Source organism: Brachyhypopomus gauderio, chromosome 19, assembly GCF_052324685.1.
Source record: "Brachyhypopomus gauderio isolate BG-103 chromosome 19, BGAUD_0.2, whole genome shotgun sequence".
Classification (NCBI taxonomy): domain Eukaryota; kingdom Metazoa; phylum Chordata; class Actinopteri; order Gymnotiformes; family Hypopomidae; genus Brachyhypopomus; species Brachyhypopomus gauderio.
In genome coordinates, this window is record NC_135229.1 from 4,749,107 (window position 1) to 4,777,077 (window position 27,971).

Below are 27,971 nucleotides of genomic sequence, written 5' to 3' on the forward strand. Positions count from 1 at the left end.
CTACTAAGTACTATATATATATATATATAAATGAATGAAACTTACATTTATATTGCGCCTTTCAAAATGTCCAAAGTCGCTTTACAATTAGCACAGGTACAAGTATATATTTCTTTAATCACTGTTAATTTGTGATTTGTGCTCTAATGGTGTCACATTGGCTGGAATATGTCTTGAATAGTGTGTCTGTAATGTCTGTAATATGAGTGACACCGGTGAAGAGGTGAATCTTCAGTCGTCATTTGAAGCCTTAAGACAGGAGGACAAAGAAGATGATGCAGGTCTCCTTTGTGATGGAGAGGAGGTTGATGGAGGTTGACGTGGAACTGAACTAGAGGGTTTGATTAGTGCTGTTAGGTATGTGGGAGCTGGTCCAGTTATGACTCTGTAGGCAAGTGTCAATGTTTTAAATCTGATTCGAGCAGCTACCCAGAGCTGACGGAGGGGGGGGGGTGACATGGGAGAACTCCGGGAGGCTGGAACAAGCTGTGCAGCTGTGTTCTGGATGAGTTGAAGGAGTGTGATGACACACAGGGGAAGCTGGCAGGAGCGAGTTATAGTCGCCCCATCTTGAGATGACACCCAACGAGCACCTGAGTGGCTTCCGTGGAGAGAAACGGCCAGACGTTCTTGAAGTAGAGGAGGAACCTGCACGACCAAGTCAAGTTAGCAATGTAGTTGTTCGTTCAGTACATGAAGGTTGAAATAAATCAGATATAATTTGTTGCATAGAGCACACACTGGGTTTGAGGTGAAGTTATAATTCAAGTTTGGTGTCTGGTGACTTCCAGGAGACGTAATGTCGTGTTTGACAGGTTGACTAATAGTGGGTGACCCACCTGTTTACGCGGTGCACCTTCACGCCTCTGATCCGCTCTGCTCTTTTAGACCTAATAATGTGGCAATTAGAAGCAAGGAGAGATGTCACACTGGTGCAGAAACATCCTGACGCCAGACCCCCAGAACTGTGAAGCAGTGGTTTAGCTGCCTTCGAGTCGAGCCGGTTGTCCATCGTGGGAACTCAACGCTGCTGTTTCTCGGCTCTTTAAAACAGCAGTCGTTATGGATACGCGAGGCGCCGCTTGTGTCTTAAAGTGGACACACACATTTAGATGGACTCTGACATGATATAGAACTTTATATCGTCTGTTTGAGGAAAAGAAGAAAGGGCCCTCTCATACTCTTTTTCAACCACACAATGATTTATTACCTGAAAAGAACAGAGAACTAATTAGTGGAGTAATTAATTATATAAATTTGCATATTTGCATTTGCAATTAGTGCAGTCAACTGATTAGTCTGAAATGTGGAGTTTGACTCATCAGATGCTAGTGTGTACTGGACCAGAACACACGGGATGCCAGCTGAGGCGTTTTGGGGCGAGGACAGGACGAATTGGTGTGTGTGTGTGTGTGTGTGTGTGTGTGTATGTGTGGGAATATTATGGACTGTCCTTTACAGCTCATAGACAAATGATCACAGTATTATACCAGAAGGCTACAATAAAATTGTTTTAAAGGTGATGAGATGTTGTAATGTTTTGATATTCAAATACAATGAAGCAAACAAACACTATTGCGTTTGAAGAACTCAGCACTGCAACAAAGATGAGGTCAGTAGACTGTAGACTGGTTATCAAAGAGGATAAACTTATCAAAATGCCATGTTAAATATTCACAAACTCCCACACCATCTGAACGAGCCCTAATCGAAGACAATCACATGTAGAACGGCCTGGTCTCCGTTTGTCCGGAAATATTGTATGCTTCACGCTGTTTGATCGGGTATTTTTATGTGTAGATAACTCTCTGCAGACCAGTCAGTCTCCTGAGTTGTGACGGATCGTTTGTGACAAGTGACGAACAGTGAGATTATTAGCCTATTATCTCGTTCGGAGCGTCTCTGTAATGTGTGACAAAGGCAGTTACTTGAGAAGTGATTTTGGAATAGCGCGTGCAGCCCTCTTTGAGCGAGCACTTGACTTGAACATTAATTGCAATACCAAATGCCTCTTCCGAAAGCCAAAATCATTTAGTAGTCTCAACGCTATACCTCCGTGGCAATGCTGGCATCCGTATTTCTTTACTCTGATTTTTTGACGGTAAATGAAAGCCTCCCGGTGCCTATTACCGGGCACGCCAGATGATCAGTGCGGAATGGAAGTCCCTCGAGACCGCACCACGTGACCAGCTCTGCCACAAGACGTCAGTGGCAGATGGCATGGGTACCCGCGCTGGCAGTTGGCATGGGTGTCACTTCACACACACACGCACACAGAGAGAGAGAGAGAGAGAGAGAGAGAGAGAGAGAGAGAGAGAGAGAGAGAAAGAGAGAGAGAGAGATTAAAGGAATTCTTGCAGCCTTACAGCAAACACATGGAAGGTGGTGCAGAAATCGAGAGGAATTTTGAACATGCAAGTTAAACGTTAAAAGGAGAGGCAGGTAAGCAAAATTGAGCTTGATCATTTCATTCTGTCAGTGGCTAATTTACAACGCCTTATCTAGACGATATAACTAAAGTAGTCCAACAATGTCGCCTTTGTGATGCTCCTTTTGAAGAAATGTTCCACAAATTCTCTTGTCTTAGGCCTCATTTGACTCAGTTGGTTTCGATAACGCAAAATCCCATTCGCTGTCTCGTGTTACCCATGCCAGATGCACTGCCTTGATTTTGTTGTTGTCTAGGGACAATGTTGACCGTACCATTTGAAGAGCCAGACATGTGCGAACCTCAATTCGGCGCCAGCTTTCCCCGAGAGAGCGTCAACGAGAGTCTAAAGCACGAGCGCTCCATGCGAAGACTCGACAACGCCACTCATTTGGAATTAAAGGAAACAGAGGACGAAATTTCGGACAGAGAGGAAGAAGAGAGAGACGAGGACCAGGACGAGGACCAGGACGGCCTACCTAAAAGACGGGGACCGCGCAAAAAGAAGTCCACCGACAGGTGCTTCGATAGGGTCAAACTGCGACGCCAGGAAGCCAACGCGCGCGAGCGCAGTCGCATGCACGGTTTGAATGACGCGCTGGAGAGCCTGCGCAAGGTCGTGCCCTGCTACTCTAAAACGCAGAAGCTGTCCAAGATCGAGACACTGAGACTGGCGAAAAACTACATCTGGGCCCTGTCGGAGACCCTCAGCGCCGGCAAGAGACCCGATCTCCTTGCCTTTGTGCAAACGTTGTGCAAGGGATTATCGCAGCCCACCACCAACTTGGTGGCGGGCTGCCTTCAGCTGAATGCCAGAAACTTCCTCACCGATCACAATGGTGAGGTTTCGTTCTCTGACAGGCCTCCCTACGACGCTCTTTACCCGTATCCAAGCACTGAGATGAGCACGCCCACCGGCCACGTCGCGGGCACCATGGACAGCGCCAAACCGTTCCGATCGTACAACTACTGCAATACTTACGAGTCCTATTACGACAGCGCGTCCCCCGATGGCGGTAGCCCACATTTTGACAGCCAGCTAAGCCCCCCTATTAACTACAACGGGATTTTCTCTTTTAAAAAACACGAGGACCAGGCAGAGTATGGTAAGAACTGTCATTACGGCATGAGGTACTGTGGCGTGCCTGGACGGGGCTCCTTTGGCCACAGTTCAATGTACAGAGTGTCCCCTGACGGCCATTTCCCATATGACTTGCATCTCCGTAGCCAACCCTTCCACACCCAGGACGAATTAAACACGGGTTTTCATAATTAAGAGCGTGCGAAAAAGGTTGAAATTTTGTTAGCCCACTCTGACAGTTAGCCTAACGCTATTTCAGCGAGGAGGGGACGCTCGGTATTTTTCGTTAAAATGTCAGTTGATGTATTACCTAATTTTATTCGATTCCAATAAATGTCGTATTATTAAATCTAACGTATTTATTTCATTTCCTTCGATTTTAATGTAAGTTTATTTATTAAATCACATGATTGGGTATACCAGCTTTGAATTAGATCCACGTCTGATATTTTTATTTTGTTCATGAAAAATTAAGGGAAATTATATCAAAGATTGCTTAAATGTGTTTATAAACATTCAGTTTTTCGGTGACAAAATGCGGATCAGCAATAAAGCTAATGAAAAATAAGAACTATGCAACACGGGAGTCATCTCATTCAAATTTAACTGATTTGTCGATGTAAATAATCAAATTGTGTAACTTGTGCCATTTAGCCTACTGTTTAAATTCGTAGGTTTAAGTTGTCTTGAACGAAATGACTTGAAATGACACCATATGATACAAAACAGTCCAAACATGAATGTTTATGAGTATAATGTTACGTGGTGGCGAAGGATGTATTTATCCAATATGTTTCAGTCAATATCAGAAAACTCATTTTCAGGCAAGCGAGCGTGACATGTGTAGTCTGTGGAGAAGATATCTCCGTTTGTATTTCAATCAACATCAAAATAAATCTTGGATGTAATGTGATGATTTATGATGTTGTATTGAATTTATTTAAATACGACTGCTGACCTAAGTGTTTCAGAACACCATGTTTTTCTGTGACTTTATCTGTCGACCGTTAACAGCTGAAGTCACTGAGGAAAAGGTCAGGGTTAGCATCATTTCACATTTAAAAAATATCTTTTCGAAAGAAACATTTTGGACTGTGGCTAAAGGTCGGCATTTTCATGTTTATTTTGATAATCTCTACATGATTCTACAACTTCAGAGCACTTATCACATATCCAAAAGGTTTAGTAAGAATACAGAAAACTTTATTAAGTATGCTTCAAATAGAACTGGTAGCTTACGTGTTGCTATTAGCTGGTTAGATTACAAAAAAAGTAAAAGAAAAAAAAAAGAAACTTCAAATATTCTGAATTATCAGTGTAAAAAGGCACCGAGGTAATTAAATGAATGTCAAGCTATGTAGACAGTAATAACTTAAACATGAGTAACTTGGTATTGGAAAATTATTTAAGATGATTTCAGCTCAATAGAAACCACCTGCTAAAATGAAACGCGCAATTTCCGTCATTTAGCCTACATAAGCTATTCTCCGTTGGAAACATAGTTTGACACAGTAGCTCATGCTATCCGGACACTTCCCAATTTGCAAACAAAAGACATGAAATAGGCTAATAAGTATTTAATTAAAGATTGTTTGAATTTGACCTTATGTTTATTTATATTTAGATGTAAGTACTCCACAGGGAATTCAGCTCTTGCACGTTGAATTCATAATGACCTTACAAGGTTCTTAATAATGGATGTAAAACTGTTAACGGACATTTTATATTGTGGACTTTCCATGTTTACAATATGTTTTCATGTTAGTAGAAATTACAACGATAGGCCCAAATACGTTGTACGCCCAAAACAAATATAATAATGACAACTATAATAATAATCTTAGGCCTAGTAATAATAATAATAATAATAATAATAATAATAATAATAATAATAACCAGCTCAATAGACAGATACTAATTAAAGTTGACTGTAAACCTAGTTCTTTAAGGCTGTAATACAAATAGCACGAATGAAATAAATGACAAACTACAGGCTTGGACCGTATCAGTAGGCTAGAACTAACAGGAAAAGACCTGTTATCTGTTATTCTGTCTTTTGAAGTTGTTTAGCAACGACAAAAAATAAACTTTGGAATCATTCTATGTTTGGCCATCAGATCCCCTAAGTGATATTGCAGATAAGTTGTACATTTATATGTTTGGTCTTGTAGGTAAAAAGAATCACGAAAAGCACGACGTAAGGTCGGCCCTATGAGACCAGAGTACTTTATTCTTAATTCTTATTGTTAGATGTGTGTGATCGAAAACGTTTTATTTAAATTTATGTTTAAATTTACTTTTCTTTCTTTCGCTCTTCATCTGAGTGAGGATGAAAAGTATTATATATTGTGCATTAGATATTATAATATAGGCCTATATTATATATTAAGAAGCAAATGCCCTTCGGAAACTGGATGCAACAGTCTGCTGATTAGTGACGGGCTAACCGGGTTGTCTTCACCGCACTGTAACACGTACTCGAAAGCGCTCGAGGCTAATTAAGGACCGTCTTAACTTTTCCCTTGTTTTAGAAGTTCTCTATAGTTTTGCCATTTGCTTAAAACACATTATTCTGAGAGAGGTAAATCTACAGAATTATTCATATTATAAGGTGGCTAGAATTTATGGGGTAAAAACAGCACATTTACATTAGGCCTACGCATCCAATCGAAGAGTAAAAATCTACTTTAAAGGGAGCAATACGTCTGTGAGAATGACGTCTATTCCCGAAAGCCCAGTTTAATCCGTGTGTACACCAGGCCAGAACACATTCGGACGATAATAGTGAGGAGATTAAAAAACAGAGAACGCAACTACGAAATAAATCTCTTAAAACGTATCAGAAATTATACGTTTTATAATTTCAGAAATTATATTATCACAGTAAAACCAGGAGTAGCACGAAAGGCCCTAATCTTGAACATTGCTACTAAAGCCAATATAAAAGTAAAACCTTACATCAAAATAATCATAAATAATCATTTCTTTATGTGCTAGGTCATGTAATGTTGCTCAAACGTATCAGTGTTTCACCCACCACAGGAATGGATTTAAAGCCAAATATCTACACGTCTAAACCGTTCCCCTCTCTAAAGTGTTTGATTCCAAAGATAAACACCACGGCGACTCGCTTGACCAACTCAATACGCTAAAAGTTTTCACGAGGATCTACAATAGCAATCAAATTTCGCGTTTTTTTTGTGTGTGTGTTTGAGATATAAAGGATTTGAATTAGCGCTGTCCTCTCGATGGTATTGCATTCTGCAGCGGGCACGGCGCCACGCGTTTAAATAGGATATGAAGGCTCTTTGTGTGCGCCTGCCTGCACTGGGCCTGTGGTTCACGAGGTGGGTCTCTAGAGGTCTGACTGAAGTCTGAAGGACCTCCAGGCCTTTGACACCACACTTCCCCTCTCACTCTCTCATATCCTCTCCACCACAGAGGCAATGTGACAGATGCACCCCAACAGGAGGTGTGTGTGTGTGTGTGTGTTCAGAGGGAGAGAGAAAGAGATAGAGAGCAGGGGTGGGGGGTGGGGAAGAGATGGGCAGAGAGAGAGAGAGAGAGAGAGAGAGAGAGAGAGAGAGAGAGAGAGAGAGAGAGAGAGAGAGAGAGAGAGAGAGAGAGAGAGAGAGAGAGAGTCAGTCTGCAGGGACTGGATGGCTTGGCAGGAATACACAGGTCCTTTTCCTCGGTTCAGAGGTCTCCCTTCTCCTCCTTTCTCCCTCTCCTTTACTTTCTTTTCTCTTCGTTTCTCACCCTCCTCCTCCCTTTTCTCCATCTCCTTATATCTCCCACTCTCTCTCTCTCTCCGTATCTCTCTCTCTTGCTCTTCCTCTCTCACCCACACTCATTAGATGATAGGAAAGTGTAAGAGAGCATATGGCCCAGTTCAGTGTGAGAGTGGGAGGTGAGAGAATGAAAACAGGGTGGGCTTCACTATGTTCCTGTACTGGGAAAAATCTCATTCTGACATTCACCCATTCTATATGCATGCGGTATAGGACAATACAATATGCTAAAGCCATATGCAGAATGCACGCATTACATATATACATGTATGCGTATACACATATGTATATATAAACATTATTGCACATACATATGCATAGCAATTATTCAGTCAAGTGATGGTGATTTATAACGTATTATACCCAGGAGCTTTGCTGTCAACATAAAGTTCGACATAAATGAAACTTATACTCCATTAAGAATGTGAGAAATATGAAAGCAGTTCAGTGCTTGATTTAACTACAGTTGAACCAAGCACACAGATTTTGCATTTTTGAGTTATGTGCTGAATTCAATTAATGCCCGATTCTTAATAAACTGATAAATGACTTTGACCCGAATCCTGGTCAATACCATGTTAAATACTACAGGGGCAAACAGCACTTTACGTGATAAAAAAGGGCCGATTCCCACTGAGACATCATCTACAATAAATAGCCTGTTAACATCAATCTGGGTGATTATAAGTGAAAAATGTTCTGGTCTCATAATAATGATTTAGTGTCCTGAAGCTCCTTTGGCTACAACTGTGAATAATAGCAGGGGGTAAAAATGGGGCCTTTTTGTCACGTCACAACCCGCCCCAAAATCTCCAGCCTTTCCTGGGACACAGATGGTCTGGGTTGTGACAATCTCCCCATTAAATTCCTAATAATCATTTCTCCTGTGGAAAGGGGTGAATAGAAGGGGGATTTGGCGCTTTAATTAAATGGCTTTAAGGAGCCGGGGTGGTGAGGGAATGGTGCATCATGGGAGGATGAGGTGCAGGTGACAGTGAAGCCATGGGATGACACCACATTGGTAGCCAGGATCTCATCTGCGTGGCTGAGTGGGGGATGATCTGGCAACTGGCCCAAGTGGGGTGGAGAAACGTCTGAAGTCAGGGTTCGGGTGCACAGAGGCCCGTGGGAGAGCATGATCTAACCCATATCTAACAGGTAATGTCATATTCAGAACCGCTTGAAAAATAATCTTACAGTTTATTATGGGGATTTTTGATTCACCTTGTTTGAAAATTGTGATCTTTGATAACCAAACCAATACACAAACAAATAAGCAATCACTCCAGCTTTATCCCATCAAACAGAAAGGGTTTCGTTAAGCACTTTCAGGACGATCTCTTTGCCTATAATAGTTGACTCTAAATAACTCCAACACCTGCCCGTGCAGTCTACGTTATCGTCTCGCTGGTCATTTCAGCGCTTTTCACGTCGGGTTGTTGTCCTGACACTCCTGTGACTAACTTGCTCTTTTGTGTATAGACCCATTAAAGACCTGTGGTGAACAGTGGAGTGCTCAATAGAGGCGTACACACCAGCACTCTGCTGAAACTCTCACTACTCTTCAGACACCCCGAGGCCGGTGGATAAACGGCGATGTTGAGTATTCAAACCAGAGATGAGAACTGCATGCATCACACCTGATAATCTAATTGATGATAACCAAATTGATAATCTAATTGATGAAGCATGCATTTTTGTTTTCTTTATGTGTGCTTCTATTAATCTATTTATATTCTTTTTTTACATATAGAATTGAATCTGTAAATAATCTACAAATCTGTTCTAGTTGTGTACAGCTGAAGATTCAAAGAGACTCCAGTGTCCTGGAGTGACACAAAGCAGCTAAAGATTTAAAATTTAAGAGCTTCCCACTCATATCAGACATGACAATTGCACAAACCAGAGAAAAGAACCATGGAAAATGTCAGATTGGAACATTTGCCTGGATAGTACCATGGCAGATTTAAAAATTACCCAGTGAAAGTAAATTGGTACTGATAACACGAAATAAACCTAATTCTTCTTAGCCACGAGGTTAGAGTTATTAGAGTTCATCTATAGTTTATTATTATTTTTTCCTTTTTTGGAAAAGAGGCAAGGATGGAATTAAAACACGAAGACATACACATGAGCCCCAGACGTCCAAAGACCAGGTCACCGCAGTTCAAGCCTTAAGAAATGAACGAGGGAAAAAATAAAATGAAATAGAAGTAAATAAAATGTCAAAAAGTCAATTAAGCTCTGAAAGCTCTGCTAATCACTAAAAATCCCATACTAGAAAGTGGTAACAGTCACAAATTCACCCATCGAGAGGTGATTAACAACAATTCCCAGGTCCTTTCTACTTGGAGCACATGATGTGTCTGGAGCGTTGGGCTGAGGGGGCATTTCTGAAGGTACCGGTGCTCTTGGCCTCTGGCCCCGGCAGATGTGTGTGTGTGTGTGTTTACGCTTGCGAGCGAGAGGTGCGCAGGAGCGCAACAAATGCACTAAGGTCAAAGTCATTTAGAGTCCCTGGAATCAGAAGAGAAGGAGAAGATCGAAGTCACCACATAAGATACCCCCGCCTCCGTGTGAAGCCCATTATCTTTCAACTGATCGGCAGTTTCATTCATTAATTTCAGATAAAATATCACATGCGTATTGAAAGACTTCCGCGTCACAAAATGATGACCTTGTTGAGTCGTAATACCATCACGACGACACATTCGGTAGTTCGTTCCAAATCCAGTTGTCAAAATGCTGGAATGGAATCAAAATGGGATGCGGTTTAATTGAATTAAGTTGGTGTGGAATCTGATTGGTTCCAAGCACCACAGAAGCACAAACATTGCTCAACTGTCAGGAATTTCTCCAGTGTCTTTGTCGCGTTTTTACTCATGGACAGTCAGCTACATGTTTCCTTTAAATAAAAAAGCCAACATCTATCCAGCTTTTACTTCTCAGCTTTTGTAAAGTGAGAATTTGTACTAACAGGCATAAATGGAATCTAATTGGAGAAGACCAGACAATGATTTGCTGTTAAAATTCCCTTTTTGTCCATGTCATCCATGTTAGCCTTGTTTATCTGAAGCGTTTAACCCCTGCCAGGGAAACTGTGCATGCGGACTCTTCATTCTCAGAAACATCTCAGCACTACCTTAAACCACCCAAAAAATTCTGAAGAGTTCTTTTCCATCATCAAACCCTTCATGTATTCGTCGACAGACTTGAAACAACCATTAATATTCCAGACAACACCTCTCCCTTCCTGTCCGACATTGCACTGCTACAGCTTCAATCCCATGATGCCCCGCTCTCCCTCCTGTCCTCTGGGAGCGTGCCTGTCTCTGGGGCTCCGCCCCCTTCCCCACCTGGACAGCGATTGGTGAGAAGTGAGCTGTCTGCCTACAAAGGAGATAAAACTTGGTCGGGATCCAAAAAACCGTCAGGCGGGACACGCATGGTCTGCTGGAGGCAGGAACTCGGGCGCTAATGGGCCCCACAGCCGCCATCACCACCTGGGAGATTCGGGGAAGGGGGAGGGAGAGAGAGAGAGGGACACCGAACGTTTCACAGAACCAATAACAAGGAGCATTTCCGCATGCTTCCCATTTTGAGGCAAAGGAAGTTTGTCCCTGCCGGTGACCCATACGTTGCAATGATATGTGACATAAGTGAGTCAATAATACTCTTTTAAATATTCCTGTTCAAGGATGTCACACGTACAGAAACAGGCACAGAAGGCAAGCTCATATTAAAACAGACAGAAGGCAGATTTTAGCAAAGCCAACGTGGTATATTCAAAAGAGAAATGTATCAGTTTATAGATGTGTCTCTCCACCCTTGTTACAGTTAACTGTATCTATGATCAGCTTCTTTGTTTATTTGTATGTCCCTTTATCATAACACTCTTTGGAGCCTAAACTGTATCTAGAGGAAATATGTTTGCTTCAGTTATGAAATCTCAAGAAAAAATGTCAACCACCAGATATGAATATTTCATCGTGTGCAAACTGCTAGCATTCGTTTAAAATGCGTAACACTACATTTATAAAGGCAAAGAAATACACAAAGTGTTTCAATAAAAGCAAGAAAAAAATAAACCCTGGTGGGGGTGGTGGGGGGGATTGATAGAGAGAAAGAGAGAGAGAAAGAGAGAGAGAGAGAGAGAGAGTCGTAAACAGCTAGGGCAGGTGTTGACGATGTAAATGAATCGGATGACAGATGGTGAGATTCTCTGTCGCTCACTGTGCGGATAATGGATGAAGGTAATCAAATTCTTGTGTGGCTTTCTGACTTTCTCCACAACTTTGTCATCAATAGTGCCATCAAACACTGCTGCCATGCCACACGCCCAGCACCACACACAAACACATACACACACACACACACACACACACACACACACACACACACACACATGCAGCACATGCACAGTTCTTCTGCCTCTGTCTCTTTTATGTAAAGATCATAAAAAATGAATAATATATGATATATGGATATGGGTACTTTCAGCAAAGCAAAGATTTGAAGTTGTTCTTGTTGTTCTCCAAGTGGACTGATTTTATCTGAATAACCAAAACTCTGGATTAATAATAGAAGAATTGTATCACAATGCATTAACAAACAAGTACAGCAAGAATACGATTTCCACCCTCTTCATTGGGATTATTGAAACATGCTTGCTATAGTGAATAATAGTTTTATAACTGATTATAACCATTTGCAAGATGGTAGGAGATATGTTGGAATTTAACGCAACTTTCCAACTTGAAACTTTTCTGACTCGCATGCATTTTCTCTTGTGAATCTTGCAGTGAGTTCGAACGTGCTAATTACACTTAACACAAATCCATAGCACTAGGACATATTGGATATAAAAGGTGTTTAAATCTTGTATAAGTCTTGGAAAGGGTGCGCATGCATGTATGTGCGTGTGTGTGTTGATGAAACTCTGTTTTCTTACTGCTATTGCTTTGTTCCGCCTTTATCTTGCCTTTGGCTGTGGTGAGTTTGCAGTGGCAGCATTTTACATGACAGGTTGTTGGTAATAACCTACCGTGCGTCAGAATGACACAATGCTAAGGGCCTCTATACTCAATGGGTCTACAAGAGCTCCTCGTAAATTACACGTTCAAATGACAGCGCTTTCGAGAGCGTCACCGACGAAAGCAGAGTCCAAATGTTCCCGTGCGTTTTCACCGGCACGACGGCAAAGCCGCAAAAGGTTCTCAATCGGGAGAACGGCGGGATGATCACACACAAAATACATGGCGTGACAAAAAAGAAAACATGCTAGTGTTCCCTCTCAGGATGTAATTACCTGGAGTGTGTGTCTTTCCTACGTGCCTGGCGATGCTGCATAAATAAACAAACTAATTGGAGGAAGGACATAAGGCTTGCAGGAGAAGTCATCCCCAGTCCATGCATAAAAGTCATCTTCAGTGCATGCATAAAAAGGCAATCACATTTACACAGAGGTGCAAAGGCAAATTCATGTATGCACACAGGAACACACACACACACACGCTTGTGGTTTAATGTATAGAAATGATGATGAGAGCGGTAGATGCCCGGGCACGGCTGAGAGAGCACCGCTATCCTCGGGCACGGGTGCCAAGCTGCCAGTCGGTGCCGTCACACCTTGCTGCTCTTAAAGATTGCCCTGCAGAGACATCATGGAGCTCCGTGCAGCCTGCCAGCCCAGGAGAGTTACGAGGTGGGAGCCGTGCCAGGAAAGGCCTGCCAGGCGGAGGGGGAGAGGGGGGCCATAGGCGGACTCTCCACCCGCCCCACCAACACCACCACCACAAGGGCACACTTGGACGCTGGAGAGTGCGGAGTCTATCCTACACCGATCCCAGCCTGATTCCGCCTCCGCCTGGATGGCCAATCACAGGCCAGCGTTCGGTGTTGGGGCATGATATATGCGCATACATGAAGGCCTGCTTTCCCCTCTCTGTGTCGTGCGATGCTCTAAACCACGTAAATGACAATGGAAGACAGAATGTAAATGAGGCTGTTATTACACAGACGCGTTCATCAAGCCGGCCTGGAAAGACTTCAATGGCCCTGATGAATATGCATGCAAATTTGTTAATTAACTTAATTATTCTGCTGAAAATTCATTCGTCTTCCCAAGGACATTCCGGCAATGATCTTAACATGTTTCTACCATTAGTCATGCGCTGTGCGGTTTAAAATCACTTATGTCCACTTATATAATTTTTTTTTGGAAAAGTTTTCTGCATGATAGTGGGTGTCGATGGGAGGGTAAAGATGTGTGTTTTTTTTCTGCATGGTCTTGAAATCCTAAACAAACAAATACTGTGAAAAAACAAAGAGGCCTGTATGTACCTATGAGTTCAGGAAAATGAATGACACAGTGGAATGCTAGTATGTTAGTGAGAAAAACTCTCCACACCACAACAGTGGTGATGAACTAGTGTGACCAGCAGGGCGGCAGAAATGAGCTGAGAGGTGAGATTGAGTGTAGACAGACAGGTGGAAGTGAATGTGGACAGATGAGAGTGAGTGCAGACAGACAGATGAGTGTGAGTGCAGACAGACAGATGAGAGTGAGTGTAGACAGACAGATGAGAGTGAGTGCAGACAGACAGATGAGAGTGAGTGCAGACAGACAGATGAGAGTGAGTGTAGACAGACAGATGAGAGTGAGTGTAGACAGACAGATGAGAGTGGGTGTAGACAGACAGATGAGAGTGAGTGTAGACAGACAGATGAGAGTGAGTGTAGACAGACATATGAGTGTGAGTGTAGACAGACAGATGAGAGTGAGTGTAGACAGACAGATGAGAGTGAGTGTAGACAGACAGATGAGAGTGAGTGTAGACAGACAGATGAAAGTGAGTGTAGACAGACAGATGAAAGTGAGTGTAGATAGACAGAGATGAGTGTGAGTGTAGACAGATGAAAGTGAGTGTAGACAGACAGATGAGAGTGAGTGCAGACGGACAGATGACAGTGAGTGTAGACAGACAGATGAGTGTGAGTGTAGACACACAGAGATGAGTGTGAGTGTAGACAGATGAGAGTGAGTGTAGACAGACCGAGATGAGAGTGAGTGTAGACAGACCGAGATGAGAGTGAGTGTAGACAGACAGAGATGAGTGTGAGTGTAGACAGACAGATGAGAGTGAGTGTAGACAGACAGATGAGAGTGAGTGTAGACAGACAGAGATGAGAGTGAGTGTAGACAGACAGATGAGAGTGAGTGTAGACAGACAGAGATGAGAGTGAGTGTAGACAGACAGATGAGTGTGAGTGTAGACAGATGAAAGTGAGTGTAGACAGACAGATGAGAGTGAGTGTAGACAGACAGAGATGAGAGTGAGTGTAGACAGACAGAGATGAGAGTGAGTGTAGACAGACAGAGATGAGTGTGAGTGTAGACAGACAGATGAGAGTGAGTGTAGACAGACAGAGATGAGAGTGAGTGTAGACAGACAGATGAGAGTGAGTGTAGACAGACAGATGAGTGTGAGTGTAGACAGATGAAAGTGAGTGTAGACAGACAGATGAGAGTGAGTGTAGACAGACAGAGATGAGAGTGAGTGTAGACAGACAGAGATGAGTGTGAGTGTAGACAGACAGATGAGTGTGAGTGTAGACAGACAGATGAGTGTGAGTGTAGACAGACAGATGAGTGTGAGTGTAGACAGACAGATGAGTGTGAGTGTAGACAGACAGATGAGAGTGAGTGTAGACAGACAGATGAGAGTGAGTGTAGACAGACAGATGAGAGTGAGTGTAGACAGACAGATGAGAGTGAGTGTAGACAGATGAAAGTGAGTGTGGACAGACAGATGAGAGTGAGTGTAGACAGACAGATGAGAGTGAGTGTAGACAGACAGAGATGAGAGTGAGTGTAGACAGACAGATGAGTGTGAGTGTAGACAGACCTACTGCCAAGCAGACAGACTGAGAGAAAGGGGGTTGTGGTTATAGAGATGACGAGATTAAAACTAAAGTCCTTTGAAGAGCAGATGTGTATCTAACTCAATTAAATCAACACCTGGCATTTCAAATTCTTTTAATAAACTACAGGATTCAAGTTGGCTTCTGGAGGTTGAAAATAATTCTGCTCTGCTTAAGGAACTAAGTAAATAATAAAAACTTATTTTTTATTGCAGTAAATGCTGGATTCAGTAAACATGTGGGCTTCCAGAGGTCAAGAGTTTCATCATACGACTTCATCATACGGCTCAGATTACAGAAATGTCCTCCCTCATACCGTAACAGTCATAGACAATCAGTTCACATAAACGTTTTTCTATAAGTCTACATAACTATTCTGACACCTTGCAAAACTGCTTTTAAATCTGTTTTCTTATCTTATCGCTCCAATACTTTTTACATTTATGAATGTTCTACATTATTTTTATGTGTTTGAATGCAAGTATGTATGAATGTCTGTAAAACAATGTCCGTATATCTGTGATTGTGCATAAGCACTGATGATTTAGGAACGAATGTTTATGTGATTGTAAATTCTGCTGTGTATTGTGAGATACTGTTGACACTAAATTCTCATTTCTAAATTCTTTGCATGCACAAGCGTATATGACCATAAAAGCATCTTTAGTTTTTAATAGATTCTTTCACAGCTGGAACTGAGGGAAGGTGTGAACTAATTCACTTTCTAGCGCCTAGAGTAGAAGACTAAACACAGTACATTTATTTTACAATTTAACAAAGTTAACCTTTTTATTCCTGAATTATATACAATTCTTGCTACACCAATTTTACAACACATCCAAAACGGAACACCTTGGTGTAGGAAAATCAAAGAGTTGTAATTCTTACTGTACAGTTACTGACGTAATTTTGGGGGGGGGGGGGGGGGGGGGGGGGGGGGGACATGTCCCCCCCACTTTTTCAAAAGCCGGTTTTGGTCCCCCCCAGTTTTTACGGTTAAAACCAAATATTTAAATAGCGACGAATCCATGCCCCCCCCCCCCACTTTTGAAATCAAAATTACGTCCATGTGTACAGTTCATGTTATTTGAATACAGTACACAGTGGATTTATCGGATTTCAGAGCTAATTGGTCACAAGCTACTTAACTGGATAGCAACTTTTTGCTAGCTTTCCTTTAACTGTTTCCTTGAGCGTTCTTGTTTGCAGAAGTTTACTATTGCTTTGTCCACAGGCTAGAATATAACACCAGAGGTTGAACCAATATAATTAGTCAAAAGTCCAAAATCCTTTTCAATTTATTTTTTTTATGAACCACTATGAGTTTTAGAACCCAATATTTTGAGCCTACACTCAGCACGGTCGCATTACATCAGCCAACTAAACTACAATTGCATCCTCATCCTGCATTTTCTAATTAATATTATATATTTAAAATAACATAAAATTTAATAAAACAATATATGATGTCTCATACACAAATTACATGAAACACAGCAAGTGCACCTCTATATTTTTCACCAGAAGGTCACTTTTTCACATTACCCTGACTGATTTTTAACACACTAATAAAATGTTACAACGTGAGGCCATAATCAGAGTGATGTGTGACTACAGTAGAGTGATTTATTTAAACTGTGTTATGGTTCTGTTATGGGGCTGTGGGCTAGAGCCTCTGTCAGCAGTTCAGTGCTGCTGTGTATTCTAACTCTGGTCAAAACCTGGTTTTCTAACTGCTGTTGGCCACAATTGATGATCCAAGTCGTTATTTTTAATGAGAACTTTAGGTAAGACTGAATTAAAAAACATTAATGCAGAAACAGACAAAGAAACCATATTTTAATCTCCACATATGCTGTTGTTATGAGAGAACTAATTGAAACATTGCGGGTAAATATATGACTGCCTGTAGAGGGCGCATTTTTCTTGAGTTTTGTCAAGAAAAAAAAATAAATTCAAATAGTTAAACTTCAAATAGTATGTAGTACAACCTTCAGCTAAACAATCCAAGAAAAAGACCGAAAGCAAGAAAGTTGATAGATTGTAGATGTCAGCTTCAAAAACTTAAGGTTAAAAACATTCCCTAATTCAGAAATGTACTGTATGATTGAGGATTCGTATACAGGGGTTCCGCAGAACGGGTTCAATGGAATGGGGATCAGAAAAGTCTACAGTGTGTTGGCTGGTGCAAAAAACTCTTCTCCAAAAGAGACATTTTGTCAGACTCAGCATTATGCCAAATTAGTGTGAATGAGAGCAACGTTGTTGAAGTTCACCTGAAGTTCACCATTTGGAAGGCACCGGTTTTTTAAATTATGCTCAGCTCTAGAGGAATCTCACAGAACAGTGCATGGACAGGACGACTGTGTGTCAGGGTTTGGATGACTTGGATGGGATAACTTGGGGAACGACCTTACCTTGGGGGCACGAGCTTTGTTGCCTTGGCGAGTTGTCCGCAGGGAGTTTAAAGCTGAAAATACAAGAGCAATAGAAATGTCAGTATATGCATAAACGCAGAGGGTATTGAGGGCTAGCAACGTAGGTTGGTTTCAAAGATTGCAGCTCACACAAGCTATGCGCGGTTTGCAGGTGAGTTCCACCTCGTCCAGTGAAACCACAAAGGAATGGGAACGGAATATGCTAAATACCAGCCTGAATAACGAGCTGGAGCGGATCGATGCGGACAAAGACATGAAGGTGTCAGGCATCAAAAGATGGGTTAGGAGTGGCACTGCTCCAACTGCATCGGCACGGACGCGTTTACACGCATCTCCTGCGATGGTGCCCGCACAACTCAATCCTAACCGAAAAGGGGACCGTAGGTGCGCTTTACGTTTGGCACAAGTTTCACAAATACGCAGAAAAGTTAATCTGGCCAGACTGATCACACACTGAAAATTGCGAGTTGAACTAAGGTTGTAGGGGACGCACGCGCCGCCTATACAGCGTCTCCTTTTACAGCTCCAGAAATATCGCTTGACTTTTGAATTCACACCAGGCAAAACACGTTTGGCGACACGTGCACAAGCGGTCGTGAGCATGACGACCGAATTCACGTGGTCAGTGTCTGAAGGGAAATAAGCAGATTGCAAAGGCAACAAACAGCAAGTGACACTGTTGCAAGTTGTCATTCAAGTAATTATTTTAATATAACATCGTGGCTGAGACCGCGTGCATGCTGATACGTCGTCTGATCGCCTCGTGCTGCAGCGTCCCAACACCAATACCTGGAGCATGCGCACAGAGCCCCATGTGTTTGTGAAGTAGTAGTTCCTTCCTGTTCCAATATTCATGTCTTTGAAACATTTAGGGAAATACAGCAGTCTGTTTGATGTTGTATACGTTTGATACAGCATTCTAATTCGCTGTTAAATATTGTAAAACATTTGAACATGTTTGGACTAGAAGGTCGGTCATGAAGTTTCTCTGCTGTTCCATTCAATATTAGCAAGTGAACAGATTCAGTTCACGAACATCCAGTCGACTAAGAAAGAATGTAAACAATCATCGTAAGGATAAAAGTGGAATCATGTTTTGACGCTCAATATATGACAATATCTTGACATATCTTTTATTAATCGATTTAGTTGTTAAAAAATAGAAGCAAGCAACACAGTAACTTCTGTTACCAAAATCTTTCAAGTGCCGTTGCTCCTGAAATTTGTGCTGTTAAGCTATTTGGAAGGACCAGGTTACGTATTGCTAAAGTAGCTACACAACTTTTCCAAATTAAATTGGAAAGTAAAAGAACTATTTAAGGTAACTTGGCTAAATAAACAAACCGATCCAAGAAATATTGGATCGAATGGTGCAAGAGGTATGGGTGACCTTTCGAAGGTATGTTGGCCAAGCTCAACCTAACCTAAACTTCCATTTTATAGAGTTGAATATGCAGTGCAAATTGGACACAATACACATTTCTGTGTGAGATATATTCAAAATGGTGACATGCATTGCAATGTGTAAGCATGAAAGTTGAGCAGTACAGGCTGTTTGAGGCTCTTTTAAAGATATTACAGTAGTGTAAAGTGCTGTGGGAAATGCTCAGGCAAAGATTATAGTTCAGTAGTAGGGCTGGGTATCGATTCAAATTCCAAGAATCGATCCGATTCCGATTCTGAAGATTAAGAATCGGTTTATTTCGATTTAATCCGATTTAATCGATTCGATCCGATTCGATCCAATTCGGGGTTTAGTGTTATTAAAAATGTATTTATTTGAGCTGTTTCCTGACTATGTACAGAAGCAACATGTTAAAACTAGTATTATATCAATATTAATCAGCAAATAGTTACTGGTAGTTGGTAGTTACTGATGGCTGGAAGACTGGTGAAAAGGGTATTCATAAATCTACCTTCAAGAAAGGTAATCCAGGACAATAAACAGAGGACATCTTTGAGGTGTCTATATCTGCAACAGTGGACTCCTACTGGGTCACTAACCAGTGCATTATTATTATGATTGAAATAATTAAGAAGTCACCCAAAAGCTGTTGCTACCAAATGCATTTTTATTTTAAAAGTGCTCACACTTAATAAACTGAAAGTATAAAATGTAAACGTGTATTTTTCTTTAAAGTGAGAATATAAGAACAGAACTCTCACGTTACGGTCCCCGACCACTCCCTGTTGGGCGTGTGTTAACGTTGTCTGCGTCTACTCGTCTGCATCTGTGTATCTCCGTGGGTGCGGGTGCGTCTTGTGATAATCCTCACCTGTGGCTCGTCTCGTCATCACGTGGGGTTTGTGTGGTTTGTCTACTTAATGTGCGTTCGCGCAGCGTCCTGTGCTCGTTGTTTGAGTCACACATGTTCTATGTAAACGTGTTTTATGTGCGCTGTCTGCGCTTCGGTAAATGTAATAAACGTAACGATTTGGAAAGTGCAAAGGATTCTGTCTCGTCCATCGCCTTGCGCCCAAAGTTACAAGAGCATTTTAAACTTTTTTAAACTGTAAAAACACTGGGTAAACTGTCAGTGACATGGACTAACTGTAAATAGTCACTGACACTGGATAAATTGTCCTTCTGTTTTTAGATTGCCGTTTGACTATCGTCGTTACCGTCACTGTCCGACGCCATGTTGTTTTACAGTTAGTTAGCCCGAGCACGCCTGCGTGAATTCAGTGACGAGGCGGGGGTAAAAGTTCACCAAAAAATCGATCTTTGGACGTACGAATCGATTATCAGATCATCATATGCGAATCGATTCTGAATCGGAAAATTGATTTTTTCAACACAGGCCTATTCAGTAGTGCACTTTGACAGAGATTACAGTTCAGTAGTGCAGGCTGTGTGAAGAACTTCATAGATTATAATTCAGTAGTGCTGGCTGCACTTTGACAGAGACTCCAGGGTTGCCAACTCTCACGCAATGAGCGTGAGACACACGCATTTGACCAGAGGTGGAAAGAGTACTGAAAAATTGTAATTGAGTAAAAGTATTTTTACTTTGCCTAAAATCTACTCAGAGTAAAAGTAAAATTACCCATTTCAAAATTGGTACAAAAAGGTACAAAATTACTTCATTTAAAATGTAATTTGAGTAAAAGTTACTTAGTTACTTTCAGTTATTTAATGCATGGATGAATCAAATTCAGGACAAGTTGTTTTAATCGAATTCAAAGCGTATTTAAGTGCACATCCATACTTGCAAAAGATCAGCCGGACTCAGGAACATACTTCCTTACAGCACAAGGACAGTCACAACCTGTACCATAAAGTGCAAACAATTTTCAGTCCTATTGTCCAACTGACAACACTATGATAAGAATAAAGAAGTTTAAATTACAAATTATTCAAAAAACAAAATGCACACAAAATTAAGTGCTCACAAGATACCACAAATCAAACTAAAATGCAACAGGATTCCACTACTCACAATAAAATGCCCACAGGATCCTACATCAAAAATAAAAAAATGCTCACAGGATAATACATACTCTGTGTCCATCTTACACCCCCCCGGCAACAATTTACACATGCCACGCCACACGACCCCCCCTCCCCGGCCAACAATTTACACTCGCCAACTCTTGAAAAGTTGGCAACCCTGCAGAGATTACAGTTCAGTAGTGCAGGCTGTGTGAAGAACTTCATCATAGATTATAATTCAGTAGTGCTGGCTGCACTTTGACAGATTACAGTTCAGTAGTGTAGGCTGTGTGAGGAAGTTCAGTGTTGAGGTTCAGTGTTTTCTAGCTGCACTGTAGTACAGTTATAGTACAGAGTGATGTACAAACAGTTTGCTTTATAGCAATGTAAAGGCAGAGCAATGAACTATCCGTATTTTGCATCTTTGCAAAAGTGCATGTGTTTTTCCTTTACCATGTGTGCCATTGAACCGTTTGCCATCTATTGCGTAGGAAATATGCCACAGTTGTTTGCAAATTAATGATCAAGTTTCACTATTACAGAACATGAAAATGGCAAGACATTTGCTTTCATTTGCATATCATGGTTTTTAGGTATATTTTCACTAGTAGAAAGATGTCAAGCCTGATTGAGTAAAGATCCGTGCAGTTTAATGTGAGGTTAGTGCTGATGTAGATTTATAGGTAGAAAGGAAACAGTGTGCAGTTGTTATTTAGGCATTTGTGGTTAGTTTGTTATGAAGTGATTTGAAACTCAAGTAGACTTGTACAGGCACTTGTACGAGGGTTTTAAACTTCTTAAATGAATAGTTGTTATGGTTACCTTGCTCCAGGTTTGAGTACTGTAGGTCTAGGCTAATACAAAGCACTGAAATATGAGTTATGTCATTAAATATGTAGGGAATCGGGTAACTTTATTAATCCCCTGTGGCACATTTTGGAATCTTGTGCAGCTTTCATAATTCAACATCCACATAAAAGAGATTACAAAAACACCCTTTTCAAAATTATTTATTACAGTGCAATACAGCATATATTTCGGGTACATGGGAACTGCTCAGGCCACAATATAATTTTAGTTTTGTGGCTGTTTGTGCATTGCATTTGGGCTCATTTTGCCCACCTGTTGACAGCTGTAAAATATGACATCTTTATCTTAAATGAAGATATATATATATATATATATATATTAGGAATTGCTCAATAAATACAAAAAATCATTAAGGACAATCAATACATTTTCCTTGCAAACCAACATGTGTGAATATAATCAAGTGAGCCAGATTATATTATGAATTAACGTGTTCAACGGAACAAAAATGCACACGACTTCACACAATATCTGGCAAAGTCACAATTATGCACAATTATTCACACCTACACTTCCACGCTCCACTGAGACAGGGTGAGGAGCTTGTGAAGGTTTCCCTTCACACCATCTACAGCCAAGTCCTGGCTTTTCTGCAGTGGTTTTTGGCTTAAAGTTGGATTTCATTATGTTATTGATCTTAATGCTAGCCAAAACATCAGTGATAGAAAGATCTCTTTCCTAATATATGCATGGGATTTGGCATCTGTCATTTTTTTCATGCCAATTACTAAATGTCTTGATATTGTATATATCCAGAGATCTCATCTGGTCCTATTTGACTCCATTGATTGTACATGGTTTGCCCATAGTTCCAGTCATAGTTTCAACAAAGTTTAACAGTTTCCAAGTAGATGGTTTTGGTTAGTTGGTTTTGAACTTGATCTCAGCAGGGGGGTTTCTTCAGACAACCCCTTTGAAGAACTTGGTGTTTAACAACAATTGCAATGATTCCAGGACTTGGATCGCTCAGCAACAAAAGTTTCCAGCGTCCAGAAACTGCTCCGCTGTGGACCGTCAGGGTGCAGAGCACGGCGCGTCCGAGTTATTGAAACGAAGCCACAAACGTGGTCGAGGCGAGCGATGCATGCAAACAAAAGCGAGGACTAATTCAACATGTGATTACCAGCAACCGCGTGCGTAGAGAAAGACGAAGAAATAAAGTAAATAAAGTAAATAAAGAAGGAAGCAGTCCAACAGGAGGGAGGGGAGCGAACACCGAGGGCAGGGAAGGCTGATGAGACGCAGTCGAGTAGAAAACAACAGCTGTTTAGCTTCTGGCTATGAACCTAAGTAACACATTTGCCAGGGAGGTTCGGAGACAGTGAAAGAGGATGTCTTTCAAGAAAGTAGGAAACAGATGTGGTGCGCTGGTTTATCGCCTCTCCACCCTCCCATGCCGCTCCCAAACTATTTATAAATTATGCTTGCTCTAAAGATGATTATGGACACCACCCAACCTACTGCCAGCTTAAAGCAGTGCTGTATGTGCGATACAAAGCGAGGAGCCTTTTAAGAAATGAAAGCGGGCTTTTGGAACACACTCCCTCGCTAAAAAGCCACTTATCATGCAGAGTTAACTCGAACTAAAACTACAACAGCAAATACAGTTTAACACTTTAACAAAATGTCAGCATTGCTTAATGTTATTGTGGGCGGAAGATCTTAACAAAAAAAAAAACATGTAATTTTACCAGTAACTCAAACCCACATAAACACACTAGATTTAGGCCTATGCTGTGCAGCGCAATCATGAGTGGTATGCGCAAAAAAAAGACACGCTTATTAAGTGCTTGTCGTCTAACTACCTGTTACATAATTTGGAGACAGGAGATGAGGGGATAATTAAAGGTCACAGTGATCTAATGAGCGGACTAGTGTGAACGACTAAATACTTTGTGAATCAGTTGAGATGTAAGTGTATAGGCCAAGCTCTAGAAGAACTCAAACTGTTGTGCTTATGACAATCAAATAGTTTTGTTCTGTTATTTAATACAATGGTATCTGTTTTTTTTCCAGCAATATTTGCCTTGAGAAATTCGAAGTGAAATTATGAATTGATTTCTAAGTTGAATTTCCACTCTTCTGAATCCTTCTCAGAACAGACGATGTTTGATATTCGTCTGAAAGGTTATTAATTGTTGATTTTCTGCTAACTTAACAAGTATGGTGTGGTTTTCGTGCTTGTCTGTCTGTGTTTTGCTTTGCACAGAGCAGCAGCGTGGAAACCACATAAGCCACATATGCTTTGTTTGCATGCTGCAAATATACATTTTGGCCACTGATAGATATATAGTGCAGATATGACATGCAATGCAGAGGTTTAAACCCAGCCCCTGTATCTAATGCTTGTTCTAAAGCCACACAAAGCTCTATATATTCTAGAGTTCAGATCACTGCTGCCATCTACTGTTTAGCATTGCAACACATTTTCCAGAGGAGAAACATTCTTTGCACATCTTGGTTTTTAGATCTGCTTTTGATAGCCAGATCCCCTTTTTTGTGTTTCATTATGACATTCTTGAAGATTGCCCATATCCCACTAATGCTTTCGTTTAAAGCGCGATTTTAAGTTTGCACGGAAAAAAGCAAGTCAGCATAAGCTTATTTTATAAGATCATCAGGTCTTTTATAAGACCTGATCTTCAGACCTTCAAAAATGCGTGTGAGCGGATGCCTGGAAAGACGTTCCCTGAGAGGTGAGAGTGTTGCTCCTGTCTCGATCTGACAGGTATCTAAACCTTCTGCTCAGTGACAGGTGGCTCCTGAACCTCACCCCACCGAATATCTGGATGAGTGGGTTAAGGCAGCAGTGGCTGTAGGCCAGGATGTGAGTGATGTAATAAGCATAGGCCACGCCCTCTTCCCATGCATAGGTGGTCTGCACTCCCAGGAGCTGAAAAGAACGGAGGAAGATGGTGACATTGTAGGGGGTCCAGGACAAGAAAAACCCGATGACGGTGCAGAAGATCAACCAGACCGCGCGCTGCCTGTTGATGATCTGAGAACGCCGGATTGTCAGCGCGATCCGGGCGTAGCAGAACGCGATGATGAGGAACGGCAGCAGGAAGAAGATGGAGAGCTGGACGTAGTACGTGGCTAGCTCCACCTCCAGGGACTCGTACTCGGGGGCACACGTCACACCGTCGGAAGTGTTCTCGGTCACGGAAACAAACGCTTCGGGGAGGCTGCAGCCTGCGGAAAAGACCCACACGAAGGTGCAGGTCAGGTTGGTGTAAAACCTCTCTCGGCGGGCGCTCAGCACCGCCCTGCGCACGGCGAACACCACCGCCACGTAGCGATGCACAGTCATGCATGTGAGGAACATCATATAGCTGTAGAACCCCACGAAGATAGCACCACTGAGAACCTTGCAGGCCAGCTTCCCGAATTGCCAGCCCCAGATGTGGTAGATGGTCCATGGCACCAGCGTGATGGTGAAGGCCACGTCGGAGATGGTGAGATGCAGGAGCAGCAGGTTTGCTGAGCTTGCTGGACCTTTGCATCTGCTCAGCACCCAGAGCAAGAAGCTGTTTGCTGAGAGGCTGAGGCAGATAATCAGGCTGTAGAACACAGCTGTGACCGTGCCAGCAATCTGCAGATCCTCGTCTGGATGAACATGAGAGTCATTCGTGTAGTAACTGGAATAGTCAAAGGGCTCGGTGGAGTTTTCCAGCAAATACAGACTGTTATCCATTTTGGTGACTGGGATGAGACAGAAAAGAAAGTGTTTGTGTCAAGTTTAACATTGACCACTAGCTGCTTCTCATTTCATTGCAATTTTCTCAAGCCAAAACACACTTACTCATCAGTGGGTGTTTTTCACTACACTGCTTACTTAATAACAAAGAAAACCAAGATGAATAATCAGAGATGAATAATAAGGCCGCTAGCAGGGACACAGGCTTCTAGATTTAACGTTCAATTGATTTAATTGCCAAATGACTTAGACTGTTCCAGCTTGTGTGAAGAACACTCACAGAGAGGAGTAACCACATCTCTAGCGTGACTCACATAAGCCAATAAACCATCATGAATGAATAAGAGTTCCAGAGATACTCTCTCAAAATAAAGCTTTTCACTCCAATATTCAGGTTTTTTGTTTGTTTGTTAGGTGTTGTTCTTTTATTAGTTATTTGCTGGGTTATATTTGCAACTACGAACCTTTTCATTTCAACTTCCTTTAAAACATGTCTTTCACATCAATGTGCAAATTATTTACCTACAACATTACTCACAATGAAATTAGGGTGTGAAAAAGAACTAAGAAAATCACACACACATACCGGTTTGGCGTCAGAGCAGTTCAGCTCTCCCTCATCCGTCAGAATGACTTGAGTTCTGTTACGTTTTGCTCTTTAGCTTTGCACCCATCCAACCGCTCAACCACTGAGTGTTGCAGGATGTTGGAGTGGCTGAGGTCGTGGGCTTTCGCCTCGTGCCCGGCCTGCCTCAGCTCTGGAGAGCAGAACAGAACACTGGACAGGAGGGTCCTGGACTTCGCCCCGAGCATAAACAGCACCGGATTCACGCAGCAGTGAGAATAGGCGAGGATGCGGCAGAGGACATAAGCCAGGTGTAGTCTGTCTTGCTTCTCGCAGTCCTTGTCCTGTTGCGTCGCCATTATTATTATGATAATATGATAAGGCCCCCAGCATATGAAGAATGCCACCACAATACACAGCACCACCAGCGCGGTTCTGTACATCTGTCTGCCCGAGGTCGACCTGAGCGTGTGCAGGATTGCACTGTAGCAGATGATGATGATGGCCAGCGGCAGGAGGAAGAGCAAGGCAAACTGCGCGTAGTACCCATAGTTGTCCTCTTCGGATGTAGCAGAGTTGCAGGTGTAGACCTGATCCATGAGCATCGCCTGAGAGGTGAGGGCTTCTTTCAGACAGACACCTCCGCTAATGAGCCAGGAGCCCAGACAGGCAGCTCTGGCACACTGAAGCCTGCGTCTGCGTGTCAGCCAAGGACTGCGTACCACTACGGTAAGGAAACGGTCAACTGTCATGGTGGTGACGAGGATCAGGCTCCCATAAATTCCCACAAAATAGGCCCCAGATACGATCTTGCACGCAACGTCGCCAAAAACCCACTGGTTTATGTGTTCAGTGGCAAATAAAGGGAGCGTTAATGTGAACAACAGGTCAAAGATCGCCAAATTTAACACAAACAACACGGTCACTCTCTTGAGATCCTCAAACCGAACCAGGGTGTAGAGAAGGAGGCAGTTTCCCAGTAAACTGAAGCAACAGACAGTAATGAAACTGGCTGCTGTAATTTGAGAGTATGACTTCGGTTGACACTCCTTGATTAAGTCATCTACGATGTCTTCATATGGGTAGTCTAAGATGCTGCTGTTATTTACTGCCATGTCTATGTTCTTTCTTTTAGAATGTTAACATGATGGTAAGAGAAGAATGAAACGAAATGCTGCCTACCTTAATGACTCAAATGGACAACTCCCAGTACAAAAAAGTTTCAAGGGAAGAACGATCTGGTCTCTCAGACAGAAGGAGCATCCTCTTTCTATTCTGCCTTGCTCATCAACTTCACTTTTAATTTGAGTCCGGAAAGAAAAGGACTGTTTGCTGCAAACTTTACAGAGTGCTGGCTCACTATTCACATTTCTGTTCAGTAACCACAAAGTCTTTGAAATTACTGAGTCTGTGAAGTAACAGATACTGTCCTCGAAATTCTCTGTAAAATGAGAAATAATCAGAGGAAAGAGTAAAACAATTTATTTCCCAATTGAGGAGAAGTTCCAAAATGTCTTCACATTTATGTGAAAACCATGCATTAAATTCCTAATGTTGCAAAGATTACCAACAATTCATGAGGATAAAAAAGTCACATGTACTGTCAATTGTCAGTTTGACCTAGCCTGTCTTCAGAGAGTTTAAATTTTCTTGTTTTTAACCACCACTTAAAAAAAGAAAAAAAAAAAAAAAAGAAACCAGTACCAAGTTCATATAGACATGGCACGGTTGTGGGAAAGAGTGTG

At 41.9% G+C, this 27,971-nt stretch overlaps 2 protein-coding genes and 1 long non-coding RNA gene across 6 annotated transcripts; 1 reads left to right on the plus strand and 2 right to left on the minus strand.

Annotated features, from left to right (window-relative positions):
• On the minus strand, positions 1 to 27,808 carry LOC143483019 (uncharacterized). 3 transcript variants are annotated; one of them, XR_013122360.1, is made up of 4 exons: positions 27,409 to 27,808; positions 17,641 to 17,693; positions 840 to 1,210; positions 1 to 648 (listed from the first exon to the last, which is right to left on the minus strand). It is a non-coding gene; the product is annotated as an uncharacterized LOC143483019 (long non-coding RNA). The 3 variants fall into 3 exon arrangements; XR_013122359.1 differs by lacking the exon at positions 27,409 to 27,808 and adding an exon at positions 17,791 to 18,310 and having other exon boundaries at positions 840 to 1,043; XR_013122358.1 differs by lacking the exon at positions 27,409 to 27,808 and adding an exon at positions 17,791 to 18,310.
• neurod6b (neuronal differentiation 6b) lies at positions 2,308 to 4,422 on the plus strand. The gene is made up of 2 exons (XM_076981684.1): positions 2,308 to 2,442; positions 2,686 to 4,422. Exon 2 carries the CDS (start codon positions 2,691 to 2,693, stop codon positions 3,702 to 3,704), a length of 1,014 nt encoding a protein of 337 aa, XP_076837799.1. The 5' UTR covers positions 2,308 to 2,442; positions 2,686 to 2,690; the 3' UTR covers positions 3,705 to 4,422.
• On the minus strand, positions 21,344 to 27,470 carry LOC143483017 (chemokine XC receptor 1-like). Of its 2 annotated transcripts, none has more exons than XM_076981683.1 (2): positions 26,248 to 26,387; positions 21,344 to 25,666 (listed from the first exon to the last, which is right to left on the minus strand). In XM_076981683.1, exon 2 carries the CDS (start codon positions 25,656 to 25,658, stop codon positions 24,615 to 24,617), a length of 1,044 nt encoding a protein of 347 aa, XP_076837798.1. In that variant the 5' UTR covers positions 25,659 to 25,666; positions 26,248 to 26,387; the 3' UTR covers positions 21,344 to 24,614. The 2 variants fall into 2 exon arrangements, with proteins under 2 accessions (XP_076837798.1, XP_076837797.1); XM_076981682.1 differs by having other exon boundaries at positions 25,527 to 25,666; positions 26,248 to 27,470.
• Positions 27,809 to 27,971: the final 163 nt, after the last annotated feature.

Excerpts from the sequence above, each read along its gene's own strand:
- neurod6b (XM_076981684.1), top strand. The coding sequence starts at position 2,691 with ATGTTGACCGTACCATTTGAAGAGCCAGACATGTGCGAACCTCAATTC.
- LOC143483017 (XM_076981682.1), bottom strand. The coding sequence starts at position 27,341 with ATGGCAGTAAATAACAGCAGCATCTTAGACTACCCATATGAAGACATC.